Source organism: Taeniopygia guttata, chromosome 4 (assembly GCF_048771995.1).
Source record: "Taeniopygia guttata chromosome 4, bTaeGut7.mat, whole genome shotgun sequence".
NCBI classification, from domain to species: Eukaryota; Metazoa; Chordata; class Aves; order Passeriformes; family Estrildidae; genus Taeniopygia; species Taeniopygia guttata.
The window spans coordinates 25,512,810-25,538,997 of record NC_133028.1 but is presented as its reverse complement, the minus strand read 5'-3'; the positions used below and the strand labels follow the sequence as shown (position 1 = coordinate 25,538,997).

Sequence of the window (26,188 nt, the reverse complement as noted above, 5' to 3'; positions counted from 1 at the left end):
GCATAACAGTCTTTTAAACAGAAAGGAAAACTGCTGCAAAAGTTAGCTTGTTTAATGAAGTGTGCTTGTTTTCCTATTACAATCAGTGTAAAACAAATTTGTATGAATACATTTTTATGTGCACAGGAACCCAAATGATACTTTAAAAAATCAAATAGAATTTCTCTGGTGTTTTTTCTTTTTCAAAGGAGAGCCAATAATAATTCAGTGTCTCTGTCTGTAAATATATATATCTCACATGTTACATATGTGCAATGTTTGTATATATATCCCATCTGCTTATCTAAATTTATTTACTTATTTTTAACTTTTAGGTTAGTCTGTTACCATGTCACTCTGCAAATCCCTACTCATGTAAGAGATTATGTGGACGACTTCTTGATTGTCAGAATCATACCTGTATGAAAGAATGTCATCATGTTACTGAATCGAACAGTAGTTCAGATGGAAAGAAGGTAGGTTAATTTCCTTTTTGCTTTTGTTTTTGTGTATTTTTTATGGATAGGTGTTGTCTTCAATTTTACTTGGAAAATAAGAAATTTGCAGCTGGAAGAGACAGATCTATTCCAGATCCCACTGGGAGACTTGCATGTGTGCTGTTCCCATTGATGCAGTGACAGTTAGCTAATCTATATTTTCTTAAGCTATAAATCTGAGACAATATTACATTTTTTGCAATTTCTATAACTTTTTGTTTTGTGATGGCATTACTTTGATTTCATCAGAACCTTATTTAACACCCTTGAGAAGTCTCCTCTAACGTTACTTTTGAAACTGTCAAGATCAAGGGAGCTACTGATAATCCCTGTATACAAATGCACTTGCAATCTTCTGGGGAAACTACTGAGGAGAGTTTAAATGGGTTGAGGAGGCTGGGAGACTTTAGGAGAGCACTGGAAATGTTGCAGAATTGCTGAAGACTTTTCAAACTACTTGGATGATATATTCATGTTTATCAGTGTCTATTAGAAACTCTCATTTATGCAGTTAAGAAGTTGCAGGTGTTAACTGCTGAAGATAACATGAAACAAAAGTATAAAGCTTAAAACTGTTCAAGTTATGAGCAGTCAGAGCTACATATATATGTTTTGTGGTTTGGGAGAGAAATGATTTGGAGGAAAACAGCTTCTCAAGTTGTTTTTTTTACTTCAACTTCAGAAAAAGCTGCAGTGTGGGCAGTCTGGGCATTTAGAAAACTGAAGGATTTGGTTGGGTATAAAGCAGGAATGTTATATTTTAACTAGCTTACATTAAACTTAAATAGCATATAATCTCTGTGGATTCATGTCCTGGAAGTGGTGGTGTCATCATTTAATACCTGTATATCGTAGCTAACACATTAATCTATGATTGTGGAAATTTTGTCTGAGGAGTATGGGCTGTTACTGCAACTGGTGGAGCAGTAACTTTTGCAGCAACAGAGTGACATCAGTAAATAGTGAGAGTGATAGTTAAGCATCCCCAGTTCTGACTATAAGAGCCTGCCTTCCTGCTGCTTCAGAGAAGCCAATTAAAATGTGAATGAGTCAGGACTCTTCCTAGATCCATTTTGAATGAGGCAGTACATTCCCAGAAGAATGGGAGTCTATGTACCTGCAAAGCATGGGTAAATCTCATTTTTCAATTTCCTTCAATTCTTATGAACTCAAGTTGGTGTTGCCCTTTAGAGCTTTTGTTCTCTTGTTTTGGTAGACTAAATGTAGTCAGGGTGATCAAATTTCTGGCTTATATGTCTGAGTAGTGATTTTTCTGTCTGGAATTTCAGTTTGTTCTGCATGTTGTGTTGGAAAAATGTTGCAGAAAGGCCAGCTGTTTGCTTTTACCTACTGTTAAATGTTATATGACAGTTTTCTAAATGGTTTTAGTTGCTGTTGTTTTTCTTAGATTTGAAATTTTTTGAGTTAAGATTTGTAAACAGTCATTGTACAAGGGTTTCCTTTTAAACTTCAGCAAAAGTTGTTCAACTGTAGAAGGAGAAGGAAAGAAGACTGGGATAAAACTATTAAAACCTTAAACTTCTTATGCTGTTATTTTGAACAGCATAAGGTAGAACATTGGTGTTGGAATAGTCCTTTTGGGGAAGCTTTGTGTAGCTTCATTCCTGGATAAATTTGCTTTACTTTGGTTGACTTCTTGAAAACGAAACATTGTATGTGGTAGTGGGCCTTAAATATTGTGCTGTGTAGGTTCAGTTGATAAATCCTGTCAATCTGTCTGGGTGGTTTTGGTTGCAGACTGGGGTTCTGGAAGTGTGGTTAAGAATGTGAGTAGAAATGAAGTTTTATTTACTGTGCTGTGCTGTTCATCACCCTGTGCCAGTGGTCACATCACCTGGAATGAGAGTGACATCACAGATCTTGCAGACTTGTGTAGTCTGTGAAGTAAAAGCAAGACCTTAGGCAGCTCCTGGCATATTCGCAAGTTAATAATTCTTTTTGGAAGATTATACCGAATATCATGTGTGTATGGAAATGACTTAAAGTTTGCTTCTTAAAATCAAGCAAGCCAATCCCTCCACCCCTGTATTAGAGGGTAGTATGTAATGACTCAAGCACTACATGAACATGGTGAGTGAGATAAGTTGGTTTTGAAATGCAATGACATATTTTTCTAACAATTTTCCTTAGAGAACTAAAAGGGATTATGGTCACTTTCCAAAGCACCAATATAAAGGAGGTTCTTTTATGCCTAGGAGGGAAAATATAATTCTCTTCGACTGACAAACACTGGCATTTCTGGTTTTCTCTTAAAAAACATATTTTAATAATTACTCTTGCTTGTGAAATATCTTACTGAATAGCTTGATTCTCATAGCAAAAACACCCCAACTCTTTCTTCTGTGTAACAGATCATTAATGACGCCTCACAAAACAAATACTTGGCTTTTTCTTTAGTACTTTGTTTTAATTTTGTTAGGCGGGTCCAGAATGTTCGCAGTGTGAAGAGGAGTGCACCAAGCCCCGGCCATCTGGCTGTCCTCACCGATGTGTTTTGCCCTGTCATCCTGGGGATTGTCCATCATGTCTCCAGATGCTTAAAATAAAGTGTCACTGCAAACTATCAGTACTGTATATTGAATGCTTGTAAGTGTCAGAACGCAACGCAGCTTTTCATTCGAATGCTATTAACTGGAAATAATTTGAAATGTCTGGGGATGGGAGCTACTCTTATGGCAATTTATAAAATTTCTTTTGATTATAATTTCTAAGATAATGGTTTTTTCTATTTAAATTTTGCAAGTATTTTATTTGGTATTACTGCTAAAATTTCTATAAATGCATGGAGTCTAACGAGCAGAAATTGTTTTTATAATACAGATAATACTTTGAATTATGCAAATATAAAGTAATCTACATAAAATTTGTTCTATATGTGCTTCTTTTAGAGTATGTAAAGAATAATTTTATACAAGTATTGGAATGAATGTAGTTAGTCTAAAAGGTCTTTGTCTGCAGTTAATGTCTTTAAATTTCTAACTGTTTTAATTGAAAAACTACTCAGTTTTTCAATTTGTACACCTTTTTAATCATTTGTGTGTGTGGATAGACGTTAAGCTAGACTTCATGAAATATAAGTTGGAACTTGGGGATTGTTCTGAAAAAATTAATCATATGCAAGTATATTTTTCTTTGTTCATTTTATTTTAAGTACCTCAAATCCTCTAAATTTGTGTGGGTTTGTCTGTAAACCAGGGCAGTTTATATTAGTCACACAGGATGTGGACAAATGAGTCAATTTTTACAGTGAAATACATGGAAAATACACTCATAATTGCATTGACTTCTGCTGTTTTTAAATAGTTTGGGTTTTTTTTAACACAAATACATCTTTCCTTTTACAGAAAACTAACATCTGCGGATTTAAAAGAAAAGGAGCTTCTTGTTTCCTGCAGAAATCAGTGTCCAAAAGAGGTAAGCCATATTAACAAAGAAATACCTGAGTTGATGGGTATGTAGAATTTTGTGAATATAGGCCAAGCAAACTAGAGAAGCTTAGTCTAAGCGCATATGTTAAATTATAGATGTGAAGGTGGTTAGTGCACTGTACTTGAAGGACATTTATTAATATATTGCTGTCAACTAGTAGGGTTATAGTAAATGAACAGAGGTTTGTCTCCAAGGCACTAATGCCTTGAATGTTTAAACATGCAGATGAAGTTGAATAGGGAAGAGTATGTCCTCTCACATGGTTAAAAGCTGGTCATTAGTTTATATATCAAAAATGATAGGATGCTGTCTGATTAGGAAAAACTGTAAGAATTGTGCTTGCTATTCTCATGTAAGTGCAGGTTTAAAATCCCTCTCTGTGCAATTTGGAGGCTAAGGGATTTTATACTTAATAAATGAGATGAGATAATAATACCCTGGTGTTAGTGAAATATATGTTAAGCTGTGTAAAATGGAAGACAAGCCAGTTAGTCTCTCTGCTCTATCTGGGTCCATCTAAAGGTTTGCTGTAAAGAAAAGAATAATATCCTTACTACATCATACTTAGACTATGAGCCAGTAGCATCAGTAAAGAAGATTCCTATTCAATACTATGTTTAAGTAACAAACTTTGTGGAACAGGGCAGGAGCTGGTTGAAGAAGCTAGCAAGTTTTCATCAGAAGCAGTTTAGAAATGCTTCAGGATTTCTCTTGCAGCAGTGTTACCCACAACTGGATGTGAGGGATGGGCCGAAGGACTTTGTCCTTGTCCCTCCCAATACTGCAGTTGTGTGCTGCTTGTGTGCTTTCAGAAGTCCTTGCATTACTTGCTATTTTATGATTTTTCCTTAGTTGTCATTAGTTATGCTGAGAATGACAGCTCTTTCTTTACTCCATTTCCCACTGAAGGGTTAGAAAATGTGTAAAGTGGAAAAGCAGGAATTACATTATCATCCATTGTCAGAAACTTCAAATTTGAGTGCTTGTCTTTATTAAAAAACATTTTAAAAATTATTCTGATTAAATACATAGATTTACAAGATTTCTTCTGCTTTCTCAAGTGTCTGATCCTCTACTTTTCAAACAAGATTGTGTTAACCCCAACAGGAAGGTTGTGCTCTGTACATACTTGTGTCTTCTGCTTTTTGCCTTTTTTGTGTCCACCAGATGCCCATCTGATGGATTTTTTTTTTCTGTAAATGAATGTTCGTGTCACCATTTTCTCATCTGGAGGTCTGAAAGCTTTTTTCCTGGTGGGGGAACACTTTGGGTTATTATTTAATTGTCCATTTACCTCTTAATTTTGTCCTTTCGTGTCCTTCTCTGTTACTTTGGTTTTTATTTGCTCCACAACTTCCTTCTCTGTATTTATAAGAGTGCTTACAATCTCTTATAATGAACTATATGTTCTGTACTTCAGCTTCTCTTCAAAGAATTTTTTGTTTCCCATAGCTCATCTTTGACTTTGATTAATGTAACTGTTGTGATTCTTCTAAAACATATTCCCCAGACTTAATCTGGGATTTAAAATCCACTTAGCAGTAGTCCCAAACTTTAGCTTGCAGTTCAGAATTGCCTTGTTCCACAGATAATGTCTTTTTACTCCGTTTGGTGGGATGTGAAATAAGGAGTACAGCAAGAGAATTAACGTTAGTTTTATAAAGCAATTCTAAAATTCTTACTCCTGTAAGTGCTTTGGAAAATAAGGTTTTCTTCTAGCTTCTGCTATCCAGGGTATTGTTTTACTGTAATTGATGATGGAAAAATGCATTTTATTCCTTCTCTGTGCTGCTAGCTCTAGCTCTTACTGTCTTCCATGAAATATGGAAGTTACTAGCTATTAGGACCTTCTTGCTTCAGGTAGTTCATATCTTTGTGTTGCAGTTCATCCTACTTTCTTCAGATCCTACTTTGGTAGCTGCATGGGTACTGTATGGGTTTTTTACCATGTTTTTGTCTAAAAAATCTGTTCCGTTTCTCTGAATATTGAACAGCTCTAGGGATGTTTTGTCTATTTCTGTTTTATAAACAAAATAGATCTCTGCAGCTTTGAGAAAATTAGGTACCTGTATTATAATACAAATGATACTGATAGTTCTCTTTTGAAGGAATCATTGAATAAACACAATTTGAAGGGGCAGCCTTAACAGACACTACCCTGCCACTCCCACCACCGCCTCTCCCCAAGCCAATTTTGTTGTTTTTAAATTTTGTCTTGTGAGACAAGAACTTATAAACAACTTGGCCAGAGATAAGATGGATAGGAATACTGAATTTGGAGCATTTACAGATTGCAGATGTAAAATGTCTGCCCAAAACAAATTTGGAATTATTTTTGTGTGTAGTTCTGGAAGCCTCAAGTAAATGTCAAATTAGTGTTTCTTGAGAATTTTATTATTCCATGTCAGAAGCTGATACTTACCATAGTGCAGCTTAGATTCAATACAATGCAGTATTGTAATTCAGTTGTCATTTTGAGATATTTTTGGTTAATGGAAATTGCAGTAGACAGTATTAGTAGACAGTGGTAGGACAGCTACCACATTTGTTTTACATTTACCATGGTACATTTGGGGATAAAGAAAACAAATTATATTGTCTGGTCTTTTGAAAAAATGCTACAGAATCTTGAAAAACTTGAGAATTTTCAGGCTTTTCTTTTGGCTATGGCAGTATAAAATTAAAAAAGTAACTTCCAGCATTTCCTTTCTGCTTTAGGGAGAAGCAGTATCTTTAATGCTGCAACAGCTGTTATATATGAAATATTTTAATTAGAAAGTTAATTATTTTGTTTGGTAGTAATAACAAGATATCCTGTTAAAGGAAATTTAACTTTATTTTTCTCTTAATCAAGGCGATTAAATTCTTATGATCATGCTTGCAGATGTTTTGAGACAATTCTTACATAGAAATTTTTAGTCTGTCAGTTTTCATTGTTTTCCTGTCAGTATTTGTGAATCTGTATTTATACTTTATTCCATGTAGTTAGTATTTTTTGACAAAATAGCCATACTCTGTAGTTTACTCTGCACTCTCCTTTTGTCTTGATGGGAAATACATGACTCCATTCTGATAAATCTTTTTGGGTTTTTAATGCATTGAATTAATTAAGCATTCTGGAAATAAAATTTCATTCTGCAAACACACACTGCAAATGTATGTGGATTGTAAAAATTTAGTTTTGTCTTTGGAAGTGGTGAAATTCTCTTTTGTACTTAGCTCTTGTGCACTGCCTATGGAAAAAATATTTGTAGGACATTTTTTGGTTGGGTTTTTTTTTTTTTCAGAGCTGTGGATTAAATCCCTTCTTTTAATGGCCTTGTCATATCAAACATAAAGCCTGTCCAATTTGGGCTTTAGTCCAGAAGCTGTTGACAGAGATTTTGTACAGTAGAAAAGTATCTAAAGGGGGCACACATTTTCTGTTTCAGCACCAAGTAGTTGAGCATTGACACTTAAAACAAGCAAAACAATCCTTTCTCATTACATTTTTTATCCAGCAGAAGCAGCAGAATGATTGCTTTTGTTTTCTGTGATCATGGGGAAATGTTTTGTCATTCATTTCACAGCTTCTCTTGATACTTTTTTTAGTGTTGGTTTTACTGTGGAGGGAGTAAGAAGAAAGTTCCCCACACAGAGATATAGCACAAGAAAAAAACTGCCAGGGAAACTGAAGTTTGTACGTTTGCTTTTCAGTGTTGGATTAAACATACTCCTGTGCTATAAATTTTTTGGTCTAATGGTGTCTAAGAATTTTATTGCAGTAGCACTTAGAGGTCTAGGTGAGGGTTACTGTCTTGAATTTGTAGCTCTGACATGTCAGTTAGGACACAACTGTTTGGGCTTTGATGCTGTTAATGAAACTGCCTTCTAACCAGCATGAGGTGACTTGCAGGTGAGACTAGATGGAGTTATTGTGTCTGATGCTCTTGTGTAGGGAGCCAGGAGAGAGTGTTCATCCATTAGCAAATTGGTTTTGCAGAGACTGTGGTCAGTTGTGAGGAGACTCAGCCATTAGACTCCATGTTCTGGGTGGTAGTCTTGCCTTGGTAGCATACAAGGCTTGGACAAGCTTCTTCCTTCATATTTTCAAAATGAGGCAAAATAATTTTTTTATTTTGGGGAAAAATATTTGCTGATGATCAGTTGTGCCTGGAAAAAACTAGAGTCCTTCTTTGATAAGGTGACTGCTTTATGTATTTTTCCCTTCAGATAAAGTGAATAGATGAGATCTGCTGCATATGGATTCAGCAGAGTGAGTGAATCAATGCTGTTTAGTGAATATCTAGTTCAGATACAGGAGAAGGTTAATACCAGCATGAAGGTGGCTAAAGAAAACAACTGTATTTGATTATCTTGTGAAAAAAACACCCAACTTCCTCCCCAAAAAAACATCAAAACTAAAGAAAAAGATGGAGCAAGAGATATTGACAATAAGGAAGATTTCCCAAGGACTGAACTGACACTTAACTTTGCATTGTTTTCAGTAATAACCTTGGCAGTAAAAACATTGTAATTTTCTGATGAAAAGTTGTGGGGTGTTGTCAGTGACGAGGACTGAGGAGGTGCGTATGTAGAAGACATGTATTGTGATACAGAATAAAAACAATAAGATCATGCGTGTGAAGCTTAGAATAAGCTCCCAGGAAACAGCAGATATTCTTATTTTCACAGCACAATTAGCTGGAGAGAAATGCAATGAGACCTGAAGATGTTTTGGGGAACGTATTCTACTAAGAATGGGGTGCAATTAAGGCATTGTACAAAGTCCTTCTTGCTGAGATGTCACTTGAAATATTACATGCAGTTCTGGCTGTGTATTCAAAAACATTGATTGAACATAGTTGAAATTCAATTAAGGGAATACTATGATAATAAAGAGCCTTTTAAGAAAAGACAGAAATACTTCAATATGAGGATAAGAACTGCAGCTTAGACTAGCTAGTACAAACCTAGGAAACTCAAATAAAAGCTCTTGCATCTTGTAGTGACCTCGTGAAGCACCATCCTTAGTGAAACAGTAGAATAGGCTCAGAATAGGGGACTGTTTCCACGGTAAGCTTTCATCCAGTCCTGGAAGGATATATGAGGTACTTGCCTCATATACAAGTAGGAGGACTGGATTTCAGGACAGAACATGGTGACTTAAAGGTTCTTTCTAGTCGTGTATGAAATGTGCTGAAACAGTAACACAGAAACTGAGCTGAAAGCATGAAGTATCTCTAACAGCTTGTGAATGTCATGGGCATAAAGACATGTATGTGTTCCATAATTTTAGTCTGAAAGATTCATGTTCTGTTTAGGTGTGTGTTTCATGATACTGGCTCATGGTGGATGAAGTGATGTTGTATATATACATTTTAAATTTTTAATAATGGTATCTTAAAGTTGTATGTCTTAGAGCATTTTCAATTTTGTGTTAATTCCTTAATGACAGTGCAGAGGTGAAATTTCACTTTTGATAAAGAACACTGTCTAATGCTATTTTAAGTAGTTGGGGGCTTTAAAGCTCTCTATAAGTGAATTGCTTAGATGTCTTCTTTGAGATTCTATCTTTGGTTATTAACAGTATTTGGTTATGTAATTGAAAATGAAAAATTGTTACTGTGAAGACTTCTTATGAGCAAGGGATATTTTTAGTCGAGTTCTTAAAAATGAAAAAAATCTGTGTACTTTCCTGACATATTTTATCTAATGAAATGCTGGGAGCACTGCTACATTCTTATCAGTGGGCATACTTAAACTAGTAATTCAATTCTTACATGGTAAATGAACAATAATATTTTCTTTAAGTTAAAAATTGCACTGGCAGTAAAAAAAGTACTTATCTTTCAGATGGCAGAAATAGGATAATCTGCCAAATGCAGAAATTGAGGATTTTGTGAAATTATTTTTGACATTATAAGAATTTTGGTGACCTTTATTTGACTTTTGCATAGTTCAGCTAATGTTTGAATACGAGATTTCTTCTGTCGTATTTTTGCTTCTGATTCTTTCCTCTTCCTTTATTACTCTGTCTAATCTACAAATAGCTACAATGCACATAATTTCAGTTTTCAGGGTTTTTTTACCTTATCCATTTGCATTTCCCCAGCACAAAGATAGCTAGGGTGATTGTTGTATACATTACTGGTGAAATGACTGTTCTTGAATTATATAAAAGGAGAAATTGTCTTCTGATCAAGCTGTGCCAATAAAAAAGAAATCATCCTACAGGAACTGAAAACCAGTAAATAAGAAGCAAACATTTCCCCTCACAAAAGACAAAAAAAATCAATTATTTCACAAGTTAAAAGGCTGGTTACCTGAATGAGTTTCTGTTAAAATTCTTTGTGTGAAATAAAACCAATTCCATAGGTTCTTGGTAATTTCACAATGCTTTATTGATGTGGGAGTTTTATTTGTGTTTTGTTCCTTGCAGTTGCCCTGTGGTCACCGGTGTAAAGAGATTTGCCATTCAGGTTGCTGTCCAGTTAACTGCAGTCAGAAGGTTAAACTCCGGTGTCTCTGTAAGAGACTGAAAAAGGTAAATTTAAAAGTTGCAGTTTTCGAAGGATGTATATTCTTTACATGTTCCTGAGCTTGTATGGATGGATTATGTGGATGCTGCAGATTGGAATGGGGCCTGTTACTGTAGTAGAGCTGTAACAATTCACATCAGCTGAAGATCTGGGCTACTATATTAGAAGATTAATTGGAGAATATGAAATCTTGTTAATTCTAAAATATGTTAGCTGCCTGACTTACAATAGCTTTATCTTCATTCACACTTAAATTTTTGTTGTTTTGTGAGAAAAATACTCAGATGACCTGGAGTGATTTGAGAATAAAAATTACATTTTTATGACAATATTGGGAAAATTGCAGAAGCTGGAATTAGCATAGATGTTGTGAATCCTGAATTAATGTAATTAATTAAGGTTCCTTGTAAACCTAAAAGCAAGAATGGGCATCAGCATCCTTAGCTTCTAACACAGATAAGGACAAAGTAATATAACAAGTTTACTACAGCTATACAGTATTATGAGGGGAAAACCAGAAATTTATATGAAGTTTTGACAAATGATAATGTCTTAATGGAAAAAAAAAAACATGATCTGTCTTAATTGAAAAATATTTAAATTACCTTTCTGGACCCAATTAACTTCTGAAACTTCCAGCAGTTCCCTGGAGTCCTCAGCTAATCCAAAATATGTCTTGTGCATCCAAGAAGCCTTGCAGGTGGGATGCTCAGCAAGAGAAAAGATGACATATATAGAACAAGTGCTTAAAACTGATCAGCCTTTGCTTACAGATAACTACTTTTTTTGTTTTATTAAAAAATTTCTTCAATACTAGAACAAGGGGAGAAAGTATGATTGAGAATTACTAATTTCTCCCCCTATGACCAGACTATGTCCTGTAATCTAAGCCAGTTAAAATAATATATATGAAATTACTGAGACTCTTAATGCAAAGGTTCAAAAGGTTATCTTAATTGTCTAAGGCAAACAAATTAATAAAGAGGAGAAAAATTAAACTGGATTATAATTTATTCTTCCTTTCAGCTTAGCTTGTTAGAAAGAAGGAAAAAAAAAAAAAAGGACAATTTAATACATAATTACAGGTTGAAATAACATTCAGTCATTAGCTTGATATGTAAAACCAATGTTTTACTAAATAAGAAATTTTTATTATTTGCATAAAGAAGCTAACAACTAAAAGCTTATATAGGGAAATGATTATAAAATCAAATTGTACTTAACAGGAAGTACAGTGCTGCAAGATACAAGAAGGCCAAGCTTCACTGGAATGTGATGCATTATGCAAGGAAATGAAGCGGAAGGCATATGAGGTAATGTATCCATTGGAGCTATAATTTCTTCTCAGAGCTTCAAGAAAAGTAGAAAAAAGAGCACATTATTTTTCAAGGCACTACCTGCAGAAATGCAATGTAAGTGGATGTGCTGTTGAATAGTAGCTATTTTTTCAGTCTTGAATTTAGGAATGGCGTTAATTGACTCAAATACTATTTTTAAACAGTATTACGTTATTTTCATCTTTTTTTTTTCTTTGAATTGATTGGAACTGATTATTTCCTCTTTCACTGAGAACAAGTGATGATCAGTGATGATAAAAGTCATTAGTGCTGTAAGACTAGAGTCAGACTGCTTCACAGAGCATTGTGATTTGTCTTTCCAGTGAAGGTTTTGCAGCTATCAGTTTCTCAGTTTGTCCAGTGTGGAGTATAATCTGCTACATGGTATTAGTTATCCTATACTGGAAGAATTGAGACTTTCCAGTAACTGCAGAATACTACTTAGACTGTTGGTAATGTGACTTCTCCCTAGCTCACCTGTTTTATGAAGTAAAGAATTTGCTGTGTGCTGTCACAGAGAAACAAGATATGATCCTTGCTGTTACAAACCTTTAATAAAAGCATACACAAAAATAATTGATGCATAAATTGCTTGGGTTTTATCCGGTATTAGATGTGATAAATGTACAGCCAAGAACTCGGTGGGTAAAGCTGACAAGTCAACTTTTGCTCAGATTTTCAGGATTGATTGACAAGTTCTAGCAAATACCACACTGACCAAATCCTGTGACATTGCAAGCAGCTTGAATTTTAAAACTCTTGGGATATGCCTTTAGGGAATCCCAACGACAAAAACAGTTCCAGTAAGAATGTGAGGATAAGTTCATAGTATACAGAGTCCCTCCCTAAAGCAAGGTGAACTCACAGTAAGACTGCATGAGCTGAGACCCAGCAGGATGTCTCAGTGTAGTGCAGTCAGTGCTGTTTGACTGGAGCAGATACTACTGCCAATTCCTTGCCCCAGTGTTGTAATCCACAGGGAAAGGTGGTCTGTTGCAGTGAGTAAATGGCTACAAGTTTCTGCTGTAAGCAATGCCCCAGACATACTGGATGGCACAATCTAACTATGTGTACTTTCTTATCAGAAGAATGGATATTTATTTGTTTTGGGGTTTTTATATAAAGTGAGAAAGTTTTATTTAAATTCTTTCTAGCACCTTTTTGTAGCCTGTGTTGACTTACTATGCAAATGGCATACTAGAATAGTCTCCTAATATTGGCACTTGATGAAAGTGGTTTATGTATATCTATTTCTGTTTAATGTGTCCAGACTGGAAGAAAACTTGTTGAAAACTGTAGACATTTACAATGATAAATTAGTTTGCACATTTGCAAAACACTCATTAATTTCTAAAACCAAAGTGCATTAATTCTTAATGAAACTTTTCATGTCTGGTACCTATTGAGTAAGCATTTCTTACTCACTAGACACCTAGGAATTGAATGTGTCTTTTACTGTACATTTTATTAAAGAAATAATCCTAGAAATGTTTTTCCATGCTATGACTATAATAATAAAGGTTCCCTTTACCTTGCACGTTATACCTTTTACATTATACAAATATGACCACACCAGTGTAAAAAGAAGCTTTTCTGTTGCTCTTTTCCACATTTAAAGGTCATCTTTTTTTTTGTAGCTGAAGTTTTGCCATTAGATGGCAGTGAAAAACGAGGGGGCTCATTGTGTAGTTTTTTGCACACCAGATTTTCAGATTTCAGATGTGCATGGCTGAAAAGGTGCTTTACATGCATTTCTAAAGAAACTCTGCCATTGTATCTAGATTAATGAAATTCTCAAAAGTGCTTTTAATTGATACAAAGTTTAGTAATTTAAAATAATCTGAAAACCTGCAAATAGGACTGTGCTTTTGACCCTGCCCCCAGTGCCTGCTGTTTGAACTACAGTGTGCTAAAGCATGAGCTAGTGTGCTTTCTCCTTAGTCATCAAAAGCTCTTGAATTGAAAATTAATTCTAATAAATTCTACCTGTGCAAACAGCATTCAGTAAACTATTTTTGTTGGTAGGATGCAAATCATCCAGCTACTAGGATCAAGATTGTTTTCATTTCAAGATATTAATGGATTTTTTGCATCTAACTTTTCTAAGGGAGTGATTCAGTGACTGCAATGCTAAAAGCCTAAAAAAGATACAAAAAAAGGGCAATATATAAACTTCGCCCATATACTCTTCATGTGGGAACTGAAGAGGGTGAAACGGTGTCTCTAATGGCCTTTGTTGGATTTATCTCCCATTAGCATGCCTGGTTGTTTTTCAGTTGACATAAACTTTTGGCATCTACAATGCCTGTAGCACTGAAATTCTAGATTTAGCCAAATATTCCGTGGGAGTAGAATACTTTCCTCTATTGTGAGCCAACCTCCTGGTAAATTCATTTTATGCTTTTGCATTATGAAAAATAACTAATGATGTTTTATCTCTGTTTGCCATCTGCGTACTCTCCAGGATTTGGTTTCCTAATAGTTACCTGATGAATCCTAGTTATGCATCTCTTCAGATGGGAGCCACTCCATCCTGTTTTCTTTTGTATATGTTCAGGTTTCACATTTATTTATTAATGTAGGACCAAAATGGAATGCAGGTGCTAAGATTCAAGTATGTGGCATCTTTACATATTGACAGTTTTTTCTGCACCATTTATTTTTCTTAATTCTTTCTAGCATTTAATTTGCTTTCTTGAACACTGCAAAATATTTTTGTAGCATTATCAATCGCATGACTACTTTTCATATGACTTTGGAATGGTGGAACTCACACAATGGAAAGTTTGCAGATTTTGCTGAGAACCATTCTATAGGAGTAATTATGACTCCTTAAGAATATAGGTTTAGCTGCTGTTTACAACAGTTTATTATAACTTTGTGTGTCTGGACAGATAAAAGAAGCAGAAGCCAAAGCTGCTCTTGAAGAGGAGAAGCGAAGACAACAGGTATTAGCCTTTCTTCTTCCTCATCCGCATCATCCTTACCTTGTTCTTGTTAGTAAATAATGTAATTTACATGCTATTAAAGATTTATAGTTTTTAATGTGATATTCACAGTCGTTCCTGTCAGCTGTTACCCTACTCTGTGTGCTGTAAATTATTTACAATTGTTGAGGCCACATTTTTGCAAACAATGTTCATAATTTTGTGCAAAATGATAACTTTGTATTACTATAGCTTTATATAATGTAATTTATTTTAAAACTAGTAAGTATGCTTTATTTTAGTCAAACACTTTATACAGCATAAACACTACAGAATACTGAATATCCTCTGCAAGATTTAAATGTTGGGTGAAGCTCCCTTTCTCCCTCTTATCATGAAAGAACAAAGACAGCTAGATGAATCTTTGTCCTTCAAAGTGTCTGGGGTTGGGGGGAAACATGTATTTACTGTAATGCTGTTGGTGGTGAGGATATGTGGTTGGCATTGTAATCCACAAAGCTGCTGTGCCAGCTGCCTGGAGTTGCTGCTACTAATTATATTCAGGCAAACACTAAGCTTAGTTGGTGATGGCTAGGACAGGTTTGTCATTTGGAGTCTGCATGCCTTCCAGCTGGTTCATGCATGTGTGCCTGTGCCTGAGTGAGCACTTGACACCAAATCATACTCCATGTCTGGTATGTGCTTTCTGACTCCTTTTACTCAATTATCACAGCATCTATGTATTTAGTTTACACTTGTGTTTTCACCTGCATGTCACACTCTGTTTTTATCAGGGATCATTGGCTTGCTGCCTTCTTGAAATGGGGCAAGGGAGGCTTACAGAGTTGATCCACTTGTGCCATCCCCCCAGTCGCATTAGAATAGACAGTTTCTCTGTGGGTTGCAACTACTGTTATACACACTTTTTAAGTTCTCCAAGCAATTAATGAAAATGTTACATCTAAAATGCTCTGGCAAGGCATATTTTTGTTTGTCAGAGGGGAATCTTGTCTATGCATCTGTTTTCCAGAGCACCAGGCACTGTTTTGTGATCATTCTGCAATGTTTATTGCAACATTCATTTCTCAGCTATCTACAATATTGAGCACATATTCCCTCATATAACTCCTTGACAGTTCTTCTAATTCTTCTTGTTCTCTAAGCTGACCCTGGAAATGTTACTTCTGGCATATAGGTCAGGAAGTGTAACTTGCATACAGGTGTCTGAAACAAACTGGGCACAGGAAATCTGTGTGCTGATGGGCATTTAAACATGTTAAGAACACGTTTACAGTCCTAGAGCTGGAAAGCCAAATTTGCTGATGTTTTATTTGCACTGAGTGCTTGCATGCATTCCAGATGGCATCCCACCCAAATACTAATGATTTCTGCTCAAAATCACTTAACTTATAGTCCCTTAGTAAAGTCTCGGTAAGGAAGCTCCTCTGAAACAGTAGCAGATGCACTCTACCAACACAGTATGCTGGATTTTGGCTGGGTTCTTCAGCAGTGGTTGCTTCTATCTGCAGTCACACCACCATTGCTTTCTACTTGCACATTCTCTGAAGTCTCACAGTTCCAGCCCAACAATAGTAACTTTATGCAATATATGGCAACTGCTCCTGCATATGTGTTTTGTGATGGATGCAACTTCAGGGATAGAAAATTTCACCTATACATAATGAACCCTATTAAAATGTTAATTAAGAGTTGTTAGTTTAGTGCATTAGGAAATAGTTGTACAAAAACTGTAAAAAAAATAAAGAACAAAACAAATAGTAAAAAAAAAGAAGCAGACAGCTGTAACTAATAAGTAGGCTCTAGAACTGTATACAAGTACTAACCTCAACTGCTGCAGCCTTTTTATGTAACATTGGTCCCTATCCAGTTAGAACTCATAATCTGCCATCTGTTGATGGAAATTGGAGGACATCACTATTGTAGGGTGTGGGTCACATTAAGAGTATATTTTTTAATTTATGCCCTTCTGACAAAAGTTTGCATCTTGTACCACCTTACTCAATGTCATTAGCACATTTTTGTAGAGACTAGTCATCTATTAGTCACAGTTTCTTAAACCTATTTTGATTAGTACTTCATTAAATGTTTTATATACAAATTAGTTAGTGCTCTAGTAAATCTGTGCATTTATATTTTGCTATTTGCTTTATTTGGTAAACAGCTTTTGCTAATACCATTTACAGATGGAATCACTTGTTTCCTAGTGGAAGAGATGGCTTGGCCAGGCTTCTTGTCATGACCCTAGCAGCCAGACTTTCCCTCTGCTTCTAATTCAGAGGCACCCTGTGAAGCCAGTGTTTTCACAATTGCTAGAGGTGGAAAAAAGATCACCGCTTTGATTATTTAATAATTCCGACCAAGGTCTCTCTGTCCCTCTCCATTGTAAAAGATTTGGTTAAATTTTCAAGCTGACTGCTTAGAGTTTCAATTCTGGAAGTTAAGGTCTTGAACCTGAAGTGTAATTTAATGAGTTGTAGGAAAGATTTATTTTCCATTTTGTATGTAGAAAGAAAAAATTTTAACAGATCCTTAGACATTAAAAAGTCAAGTGTTCCCCATCCCTATTAATAAAAATATATCCTCACTTTCAGTGAGGATCCACTTTGTCACTGTCACTTGCATTCATTTAACTACATTTTCCTATGGGAATGCTACTCCTTTCAGTGCAGAAAGAATATAGTGAACAACGCATGAAAGAACAAAATCCAGTGCCTGAGCAACACTGAACTAGATGTTTTGAGTATGCAGTTCAAATAAATACATGTCATTTTACTTTTATTATGTTTATATACAAAGAAGTAAGGTTCTTATCTAAATAAAAACCCTAGGCTTCTTTAGCTTGAAAAGTTAAACTTGTTTGAAGACTGGGCACAAATATTATTTCAGAGGTCATTAAGGTGGCACTTCAGGAATGTGACAGTTACACAAAATCTGTAGGTAGCTTTTCAAGGGTAGTGATGGCTTCTCTCTCATATTCTGTGTCTACAAATCTCTTTTCATTCTGTTTTTGGTTTTTTAAATTATATATTTATTTTGAGACAGGTTTTTGTAGAGTTCACTAGGAAAACAATTAAATAGCTATTGCATAATTTTGTTTGAGCCCTATATTTTAACTATTGTAATTCATAGAGCTTTCTGCTTTTAAAATGTACAGATCACAGGTGTATAGTAACTATAGAAGCCCCAGATTTTACTTGAGTGTCTGTCTAAAATGAAATACTGCCATGTTGTCTGTAAAACCATAAAAACTCTGCCCTTTCCTCCAGATTTTGGATTTTGAAAAACTGTTCCATTAAAATACTTTGCTTTTCTAAGGGAGGATTAGCTAGTTGAGAGTAATCTTGTTTCAAATAGACTGTGACTTTATCTGAACTCTTCTCCCATATCATTAGAGAAGTGCCAACAATTTCCGCCTTTATTAGGTACAAAGGAATAGACATCAAAATAGGTCCCTTTCTCCTGCTAACAGTGGTATCTGGCTCAGGAAGGGAAGAGCCGCTTTGTGAAACTGACAAATATTTGCTGTTAGTGGAGGAAGACCAGACATCAGGCAACCTCGAGTTCTGAATGAAGATTTTATTTACTGGACTACTACTCTGTCCATTTCTCAAAACAGTCTTTTTCTTGTTTTTATAATGCACTTACTGTATTGTCTTAGTCCCTCTTCCTGGCAGCACTGCAGTTGTAGTCACGTAGATTTATTTCCTCTCATGGCCAGGCTTTGTCCCTGTTCACTGTCCATGATTCCTCTGCTTCTGCTCAGTCTTGCGCCTTTTGCCCAGCCAGTCCTTGCTGTGCTCTGCTAACTCTGCTACTCCCATCTCTTTTCCCTTTCACTCCATCTGGTTTCTCTGCTCCCTAGTGCCTTGCCCCATGTTTTCTCTAGTAGTTAACAACTTGACAAAAAAATCCAGGTAATCATCAGACTTTTTCTGATTTTAGTTTGTCTCAGGTCTTCCTAGGAATTAGATGCGTTCTCATTGGAGCCTCATCCTAGTCTTCACTCTTTATTCTAGGCTGCCTAGTTCAGTTTTATTTCAGCTTTGTACACTCAATAGAGTTTTTTCTGTATTCTCAGGATGCTCTTTTAAAAAAATGTGGAGGGGGGTGAGGAACAGGGATCAGAGATCCTGTTGTTTATTCCAGACAGGACCCTGAAACTACCATTCTTTGTTGGAAGCCTGGCATTCTTTTGCAATTGTTTGGCTCCATTTTTGGGCCTATAGGCGTGTGCTTCCTACTGGAGGATATTATCTACCTCTTACAGTTGTATGCGTGATTAAATGTTCAAATTATAACACATAACAAATGGAATATTTTTGTGCGTATCTTAAGGTTATAGCAATTAATCTAAAATGTAGTGACCATGCAATACAAAAAATACGAAGAGTTGAGGGAAATAGCATAGTTTTAGTTATTTATGGTTTTATTAATTTATTTTGGTAGAGTGCATCTTTATTACAAGGGAACGTCTTTGAAGATTTCAGCCCTTATAGAAGTTGGTAAAATAGCTTAAATGCAAGTGTGCTTTTTAATAGGAAAAAAACGTATTTTTAACATATTTCATGGAAATAACAATCTTATTTTTAGCATAATATTTTCAGCCTGAGATAGAAAACTAAGCATGCAAAACTTCAGTTGGCTGCATTTTTGGCAATGTTTTTATAGGAAACTAAACAATGATTTAATACTTGAAAGCAATGCACTTTGTATCTGTGGGATGTGGAGCTACCATATAATCTCTGAGATGTGTAACTTCCATTGGCTGGCAGTTACTTCTGTTAAATGTTATTTGGTAATGTTACTTTAAACCCTCACATTTCCTTGTTTTGTTTTTTTTTTTTTAATTCTGATACAAATGTCAACTACGTGTGTTTCTCTTTACTTAGGCTGAACTGGAGGCTTTTGAAAACAGATTAAAAGGGCGAAGAAAGAACAAGAGAAGAAAGGATGAGGTAGAAGTTGAACAATCATCATGGCAAAAGTACAAGAACCTCATTATGCTGCCAGTGTTCGGAGTTGCCGTTGTGATGGTTGCATGGCTCATGGTCTACAATGACTGAAAACAACTCAGTATTTAATATACCTCAGTTGGACTTTAGGTAGCTATTATTCCTGGAATATTAGTCTGTGTGTAACAGAACTCAATAAGCATAGATAATGTATGTATACTATTTGCTAAGAAAAATGCAGAGGAGGGAAGAAATGTTACTTTTTGTGTTATTACATTCACAGCACAAAACTGAAGTCAGACACTGAAAGTAATAGTAGATTTTAGTCTACACTGAAGTGCTGATAATTTGACTGAGAGTTGTTAACATCTATTATTCTGTTATTTTTCCTTGTCTCCATTTCATAATATTAAGAATAGCTTAGTGTAAAATGCTTTATTGAATATGTTTCCTGTAAAATCAGCTTAGTTGTTTGTTGAAGGTTAGTGTTCTTATGCTAATCTTTGTTGTATCACACAATAATTTCTATGCTTTGAACTGATTGACAGCTAACAGGGAACCTTGGGTCACTGAGGCTTGAATGTTCTGGGGCCTTGTTCAGATAAAGGAAATGTGAATTATCTTTCAATTCAGCTGTATCGCAAACAAAACAGTGGCCCCCCTTACAAACTGTGGGGTTTGATTTTTTTTGTTGTTTCACCCTGCCCCTTCCCACCCTTGTTTCCTCAAAACTGAACTAACTGAAAAGTTCTTTTAGTGGACAGATACATATGCTGAACATGAATGTGAAGAAGTTTTAGGGTACAGGGCTACATTCTCACTGTTGCTCCAACTGCCAGCAGCAGAAAAACAATTTGAAATTAAACTTAGGGGTATCAATTGACCATTCCTATGGATAAATGTCAGAGTTGGATATTTGCACAAGTGTGCAAAAATGTAATTGGACAGTCAAACAATACAGTTATATGATGTTCTGAAGCTATCTGGATGGTGCTTGGTAGTGACATTTAAAGCCATCTAGCTAAACTTCCAAATGTTTAAATATTTTCTTACTGACCGTTTTGAATGCCTTGCTTTAGGTTATCAGTATTGGTTGGTAGAACTGGAAGGTTTTTATCTGGCTTCAGGATTATCAGAGAAGCTATGTAGTCTCAGCTGAGAGACTGCAAGTTAAATACAGGAATGAGGAAATCAGAAAACTGAATTTTTAAACCTATGCTAGAAATTTTTTGCTGATACTTGAGCATTGCAGGTTACTGCAAAGTGATTACAAGCTCCTGCAAAAAATGGGGTGCATGGCCAACAGGTATTAGTATTATGCCGGTGTAATTCAGATGTATAATTTTATCACCAATCCTGCAGAAGCAGTGGGACTATTTGTATGAGTTAGCAGAAAACGTTGCAGTTTGCTTGAAAGCTCTTCTGGTTGATTTTGACTTACCTGTGAAGGGACCAAGTATTAATTTGAACAGAATTGTAATTCTGTTTTACAATCAGAATTGTAATTCTGATTTAGCAGCAAGAAAATGAAATAGAAGAGCTGAAAAAAGGCAGAAGCTTTTGATTACATAGATTAAGAAAACAGGGATAAAATTAGTTTCTTTTCAATTTTTCACAGAAGTTTGGTGAATGAGGAGAAAGATGGGGAAAACTTGGCAATAGTTAGTATGGATTGATGCTCTTCTATAGTATTTTGTTTTTAAATTAAATTTTAGAGATGCTTATTACTTATGTGTCAGACCATTAGTATTCTAATTGTAGAATTAATTGAAATTACACTGTGCAAATTTGCATCTCTATTGAATTTCTTCTAGTATAAAAGGTAAACATTGTTTCATATTGTTGCTTTAACTTTATTTCTATCATATTAATGCCTGGAAGATAATTTCAGATATAAGTATGTTTTCTTTAACAAGAATGAGATGATGCTATTGTGTGACTGCATATGCCAGTAACTCTTCTGTCACTAAGGAAAAAGGAGAGAGATTTCTGTTCAGAGGAAATAAAATATGATGAGTTATCCGAAAGTACAAAAAGATACCTTTCTGCCTGAAATATGGAAGTCAACATGAATGAGAACATTGTGGAAACAGCTTTTATCTTGCATGACTATCACTAATTTTTCTATTTACTGCTAGCTTTAAAATAAGTACAATGGAAAGTTTATCCTTGCTTCTACAGCAAAGAGAATAAACCTCTCTCTAGTGGGTTATACTAATTAACTGCACTTGTTACATGTTTGAAGAAGTTCTTAGTATTCTGCATAGTTTTGAGAAATACTAAAGAGCAAAAGGCTTCTCATTGACCATCTTCATTAAAGATTGCCATGCTTTCTTACTATACAGATTCATTCTGTTAATACAAAGATATGTGTAAGTGGGCATATTCCCTTTCTTAAAGGATTTGTATCTCCTCTGAACCTTGCATATGCAAGGCATACCTATTTTTGCAGTTTTATTTAAAATAATTCTATATATCTTATCCAACCATCTGAGTCATTTGCACTCTGTTGTTCTGCCTGCTGAACCAGATATTTATTTCTTGGCATAAAAAAGTGTGGGGGTTCAAGCAATCTGCAGTTTAATAATCACTTGGTTTTTGTTTGTTTCTTTAAAATATTTTTACAGTTAATATTTTGCTTTCTTTGGTTGGAGCTGCATGTTGACAACAACCTTTGAAGTAAAAAGTACAGATAAAATCGCCTTTTATTCAATATTAATAAAAGATGGTAATTTTAGAAAAGAAATTTTGAACTGTAGGTAGGGTTTGGGAGCAATTGATATGTAATGTACTGTTACATAATGTAATGAGCAAATATTTTGGATGTTAACATCTTACCAAAAAATGCATATTGATCAGTATACATTAAAACAAATTACATAATCTGACCTGCTGTTGAAGGGAAATTAGAGCAATAGAAGGCTGATGATGACTTAATACAAATAATATTTAGCTATGTGTAAAATGAAAAAAACTTGGGGCTTTTCCTGATTCTGGATGTATTGTGGTGAAAATTTGTCCTTCCACTGAGTCAAGATTCTTATAACTGGTCAGTATGTTTGGGATTGGAAACTCCTAGGGCAAGTTTTTTTTTTCCCCTGTAATGATGTCAAATCCATTGTGTGTGTTAATTTAATGTAAAAACCAAGTCAGACAATAAATGTATCAAAAACAACTTGAAAAATTGTTTGTTCTCAAGGACTGGTGTAGTGAAGCAGCAAACTTTCCCAGATAATGATGACTGACACACTGTAGCCCAAGTTTTAGGTATGCTTTTTGCCCCCTTTTCTAGCAGTGATAGTTCTTACTTCTCAGATGAATTCTGGAATTATGTAATTGTGTTCCTTCATGTTACTGCTCTGACAGAATTGTGAGAATGGGTTGAGGGAGTTGATTTAGGTGGAACAAATGTGACTGGACTTAGTAGATTTTTTTTTTGGCCTCACAGGGAGAAATATACCTGATTTACTAGATGTTTCTGCTGATCTTAACTACTGGAGAAGGAAATGTTATTAAGCAGATAGCACCAAAACTTGTTCATAAAAGCATCTATATTTGATTGTGGCTTTAAAGCAGTGAACTCTGAGTTTGTCATCTCGGCAGTAGTTCAGGCTGCAAGACATATCTGCTCTGTGCCAGCTTTCTCTGAGGGATGAGCTTGTGTGTTGTGAGGTTAGAGCACAGAGATGCTTGGTCTGAAGTGTGTTCAGTGCCAGGCCATGGAAGCTTGATATGTGTGCTTTAGGTTGGAGCATTTTTGTTTGGACAGTTCATGTGTGACCTCGTTCTCATTTTCATTTAGTTTGGATATCCCTCTTCTGCTTGGGTTGCACCCTGTTACCAGGTGTTATCTATGACCATTTCAATTGCTCCCTTTCCTTGCTTCACGAATATATTTGTATTCCTGTCTGCTCTTATTCAAGTAAATTAGTCTGTTGCTCTAGAGAATTAGAAAATTAAGAACCTGTGGTGTTTTGTATTTCCTAGGAAAAGAAATGCAAGGTAAAAATTAAGGAAAAAAATCAAATTAAGTCAAATTAATTATACGATAATGAGATATGCTTCTTTCCACAAAGATGGAAAGATGGTTAGATGTTAATGAATTACTTGAATACTTCATTAAGACATCTATATGCCATGGTACCAGAAAACAGTTTTGTGGTATGGATAGTCTATGAACTGTGATACATCAAACTCAGCTGTAAGGTAGGCTAAACAGCAACTGTGTAGAAATAAGTCATACTCTGAGGGAACTATGGCTTGATTCAACCAAGCATTATTTACTCTAAATAATTGTTGCTCATGCAGTGATTTTCATAAAATTACCAACAAAACCAGAACTCATGCTTTTGTTGTGTGCTGCTGAATCTTGTTGTGAAACTCTAGTTTCAGTGGCTCTCCTAATGGAGGAAATTATTTTGAGATTAGGAATCAAGACTGGCTTGGGGTTTGGAATTCACAGTTCTCCAGCTGAAGCTGTGCTCAGCCAAGGCCAAGCTGGCTTTGCAGTCTGAGTCATGTACTGCACCTCTTAGATACAAGTTTTCATTTATTGTTATTAGAATTTTTGACAGGGGTACCTAATCTCTGTAATGAATCACAAATTATGGTTTGATTCCTGCATTACAGCACAAAATATTTGTTGTTTTACATTAAGCAATATGATGATTTTGCATAAATGGTCTTGCTTGTCTCTCTTTCAGTGCTTTTCCTATTTTTGATGCAATTGTTTTAAAACCACCGTTTTCCTCCAGATGCTGGAGTTTGGTTTGGAGAGATGTTTGGTTGGTTGGGCAAAAAGTGCAGCACTGAATTACCATGAGCAGAAGCCTCTAAGTACATTGGCACTCCAGAAGCATAGCGAACATTGTCTGCACCATGATGTTTGCACATTTACACACAAAGTAATAGGGCCTAAATCTGAAGGTATGGAAATACAGGTATGGAAAAGAAACTGGGGGGAAAAAAAGCTAAGAAGTGTTCATCTTATTTATTTATATATAAACATATCTAACACCATGTGTTTATATTTACAAATATAAACACTTATGAGGAGTATCACCCTCATAAGTGTTTAGATCTTGATAATCACTCATGATTATCAAGAGTGGTGACAGGACTGGGAGCTGTATTCATAGAGAGGTGGTGGTTCACATTTTCTTGGGTGTTTTCTGATTTACATTTTGAATGATAGCATTTCAGAAGCATTAAATCATGCACAGTAAAACTGGAAGCCTTTCTGGTTTACAGATGTCATCTCAGAACCTGCTGCAGCCCCAGTGACATCTTTCTGGGACTCCTGAAAGGGTCCTGACTTTCTATTCTGGTAGCACACACTTCTGTCCATGTTGTACTCATTGTCTTGCCTTTTGTCCTGTTGACTTTATCATTCTTGGATAGTATTAGTAAGCTCCGTTGTATGCAGAGACCAGGACTTCAGTCAGACTTGACATCTTTGAATGCAAATACAGGGCAAGGGGACACATAGATCAAATGCAGGTCTTAAAAGCTGGTATCTCATGGGGGTAGGGCATTTGCTCTGTCATTTGCAGCTTCAGGCGGCACTTGTTTCTTGGCCAGAAAATTTTGCTTCAACAAATATGCAACAACCAGCACATCCCTCCAGCTCCGGATCGTTGGGGCCGGTCAGGACCAGGACCGGCGCGGGGACAAGGAGTAACGCCGTCGGGTCACCGCTGTTCTCCCGAGCAGCGCTTCCTCGCAGGGGAGGGACGGGGCACGGCAGGCTTGTCGCCGGGGGTCTGGGACCGGAGCCTTCCTGCGGGGAAAGAGCTGGAGAAACCTGTCGTTGGCTCCAGGAGGTTTCTCCTGCCGGAGCTCTTTCCCCTCCGCTTCTGCGGTGCCAGCGCCTCTTTCAGCTCTCTTTGGAGCCTTTGAGCCTGGGCTACTTCAGGCCAGCCGCTGTGCTAGAGGGAAGCGTTGCAGTCCCCGCAGGCGCGAAACTCTCCGGACCTGGCTGAGAGCCTTTGCCGGACCGTAACGTAAAATAAAGCGCAGGGAAATCCACCCGGGAACTGCGGCTGAATGAAGGGACGCGGGACTCTGGCCCACGCTTGCCGAACTCTGCGCCTCGAATCGGTGGGCCGAGAGCGCCTGCAGGTCCGTGCGCTGGGCTGGCTTCAGATCGCTTCAGCCGCAAGTGCGCGTCCGGGCGGCCCGGGGACCAGGGCGCGGCGGAGCCCCGGCGAGCCAAGGTAAGGGGTGCGAGGGGCGAACTCCGCGGGCTCTTGCCCCTTACATCAGCTCTGGCTCAGGCTTGTCTTGCCACCTGAAGCCCTTCGCAGCCTGACGACGCGTCCCTTAACCGGATGGGGGGGTGGGGGGGCGCAAAGCCTGTGCCCACTCCATCCGCCCTCCCTGGAGGACGGCTTTAGAGCGAAATTAGCAAGTAGGCTGTCTCTCAGCTTTTCCCAAGGGGTAGAGCCTTGTGTGCGAAAGGGGTGGGGATGTGGCTCTTTCTCGCAGAGGTTTATTATTATTGGG

The 26,188-nt window shown here is 36.4% G+C and overlaps 1 protein-coding gene across 1 annotated transcript in view; it reads left to right on the top strand.

Annotated features, from left to right (window-relative positions):
* NFXL1 (nuclear transcription factor, X-box binding like 1) overlaps positions 1–22,868 on the top strand; it is a 44,857-nt gene extending 21,989 nt beyond the window's left edge. The window contains exons 16-22 of the mRNA XM_030271013.4: positions 315–455; positions 2,917–3,083; positions 3,842–3,911; positions 10,348–10,452; positions 11,674–11,760; positions 14,679–14,732; positions 19,622–22,868. Of these exons, the coding sequence (XP_030126873.4) occupies positions 315–455; positions 2,917–3,083; positions 3,842–3,911; positions 10,348–10,452; positions 11,674–11,760; positions 14,679–14,732; positions 19,622–19,795 (798 nt within the window). The 3' untranslated portion in view covers positions 19,796–22,868. The remainder of the gene's footprint in view (positions 1–314; positions 456–2,916; positions 3,084–3,841; positions 3,912–10,347; positions 10,453–11,673; positions 11,761–14,678; positions 14,733–19,621) is intronic.
* The last annotated feature ends 3,320 nt before the right edge of the window (positions 22,869–26,188 follow it).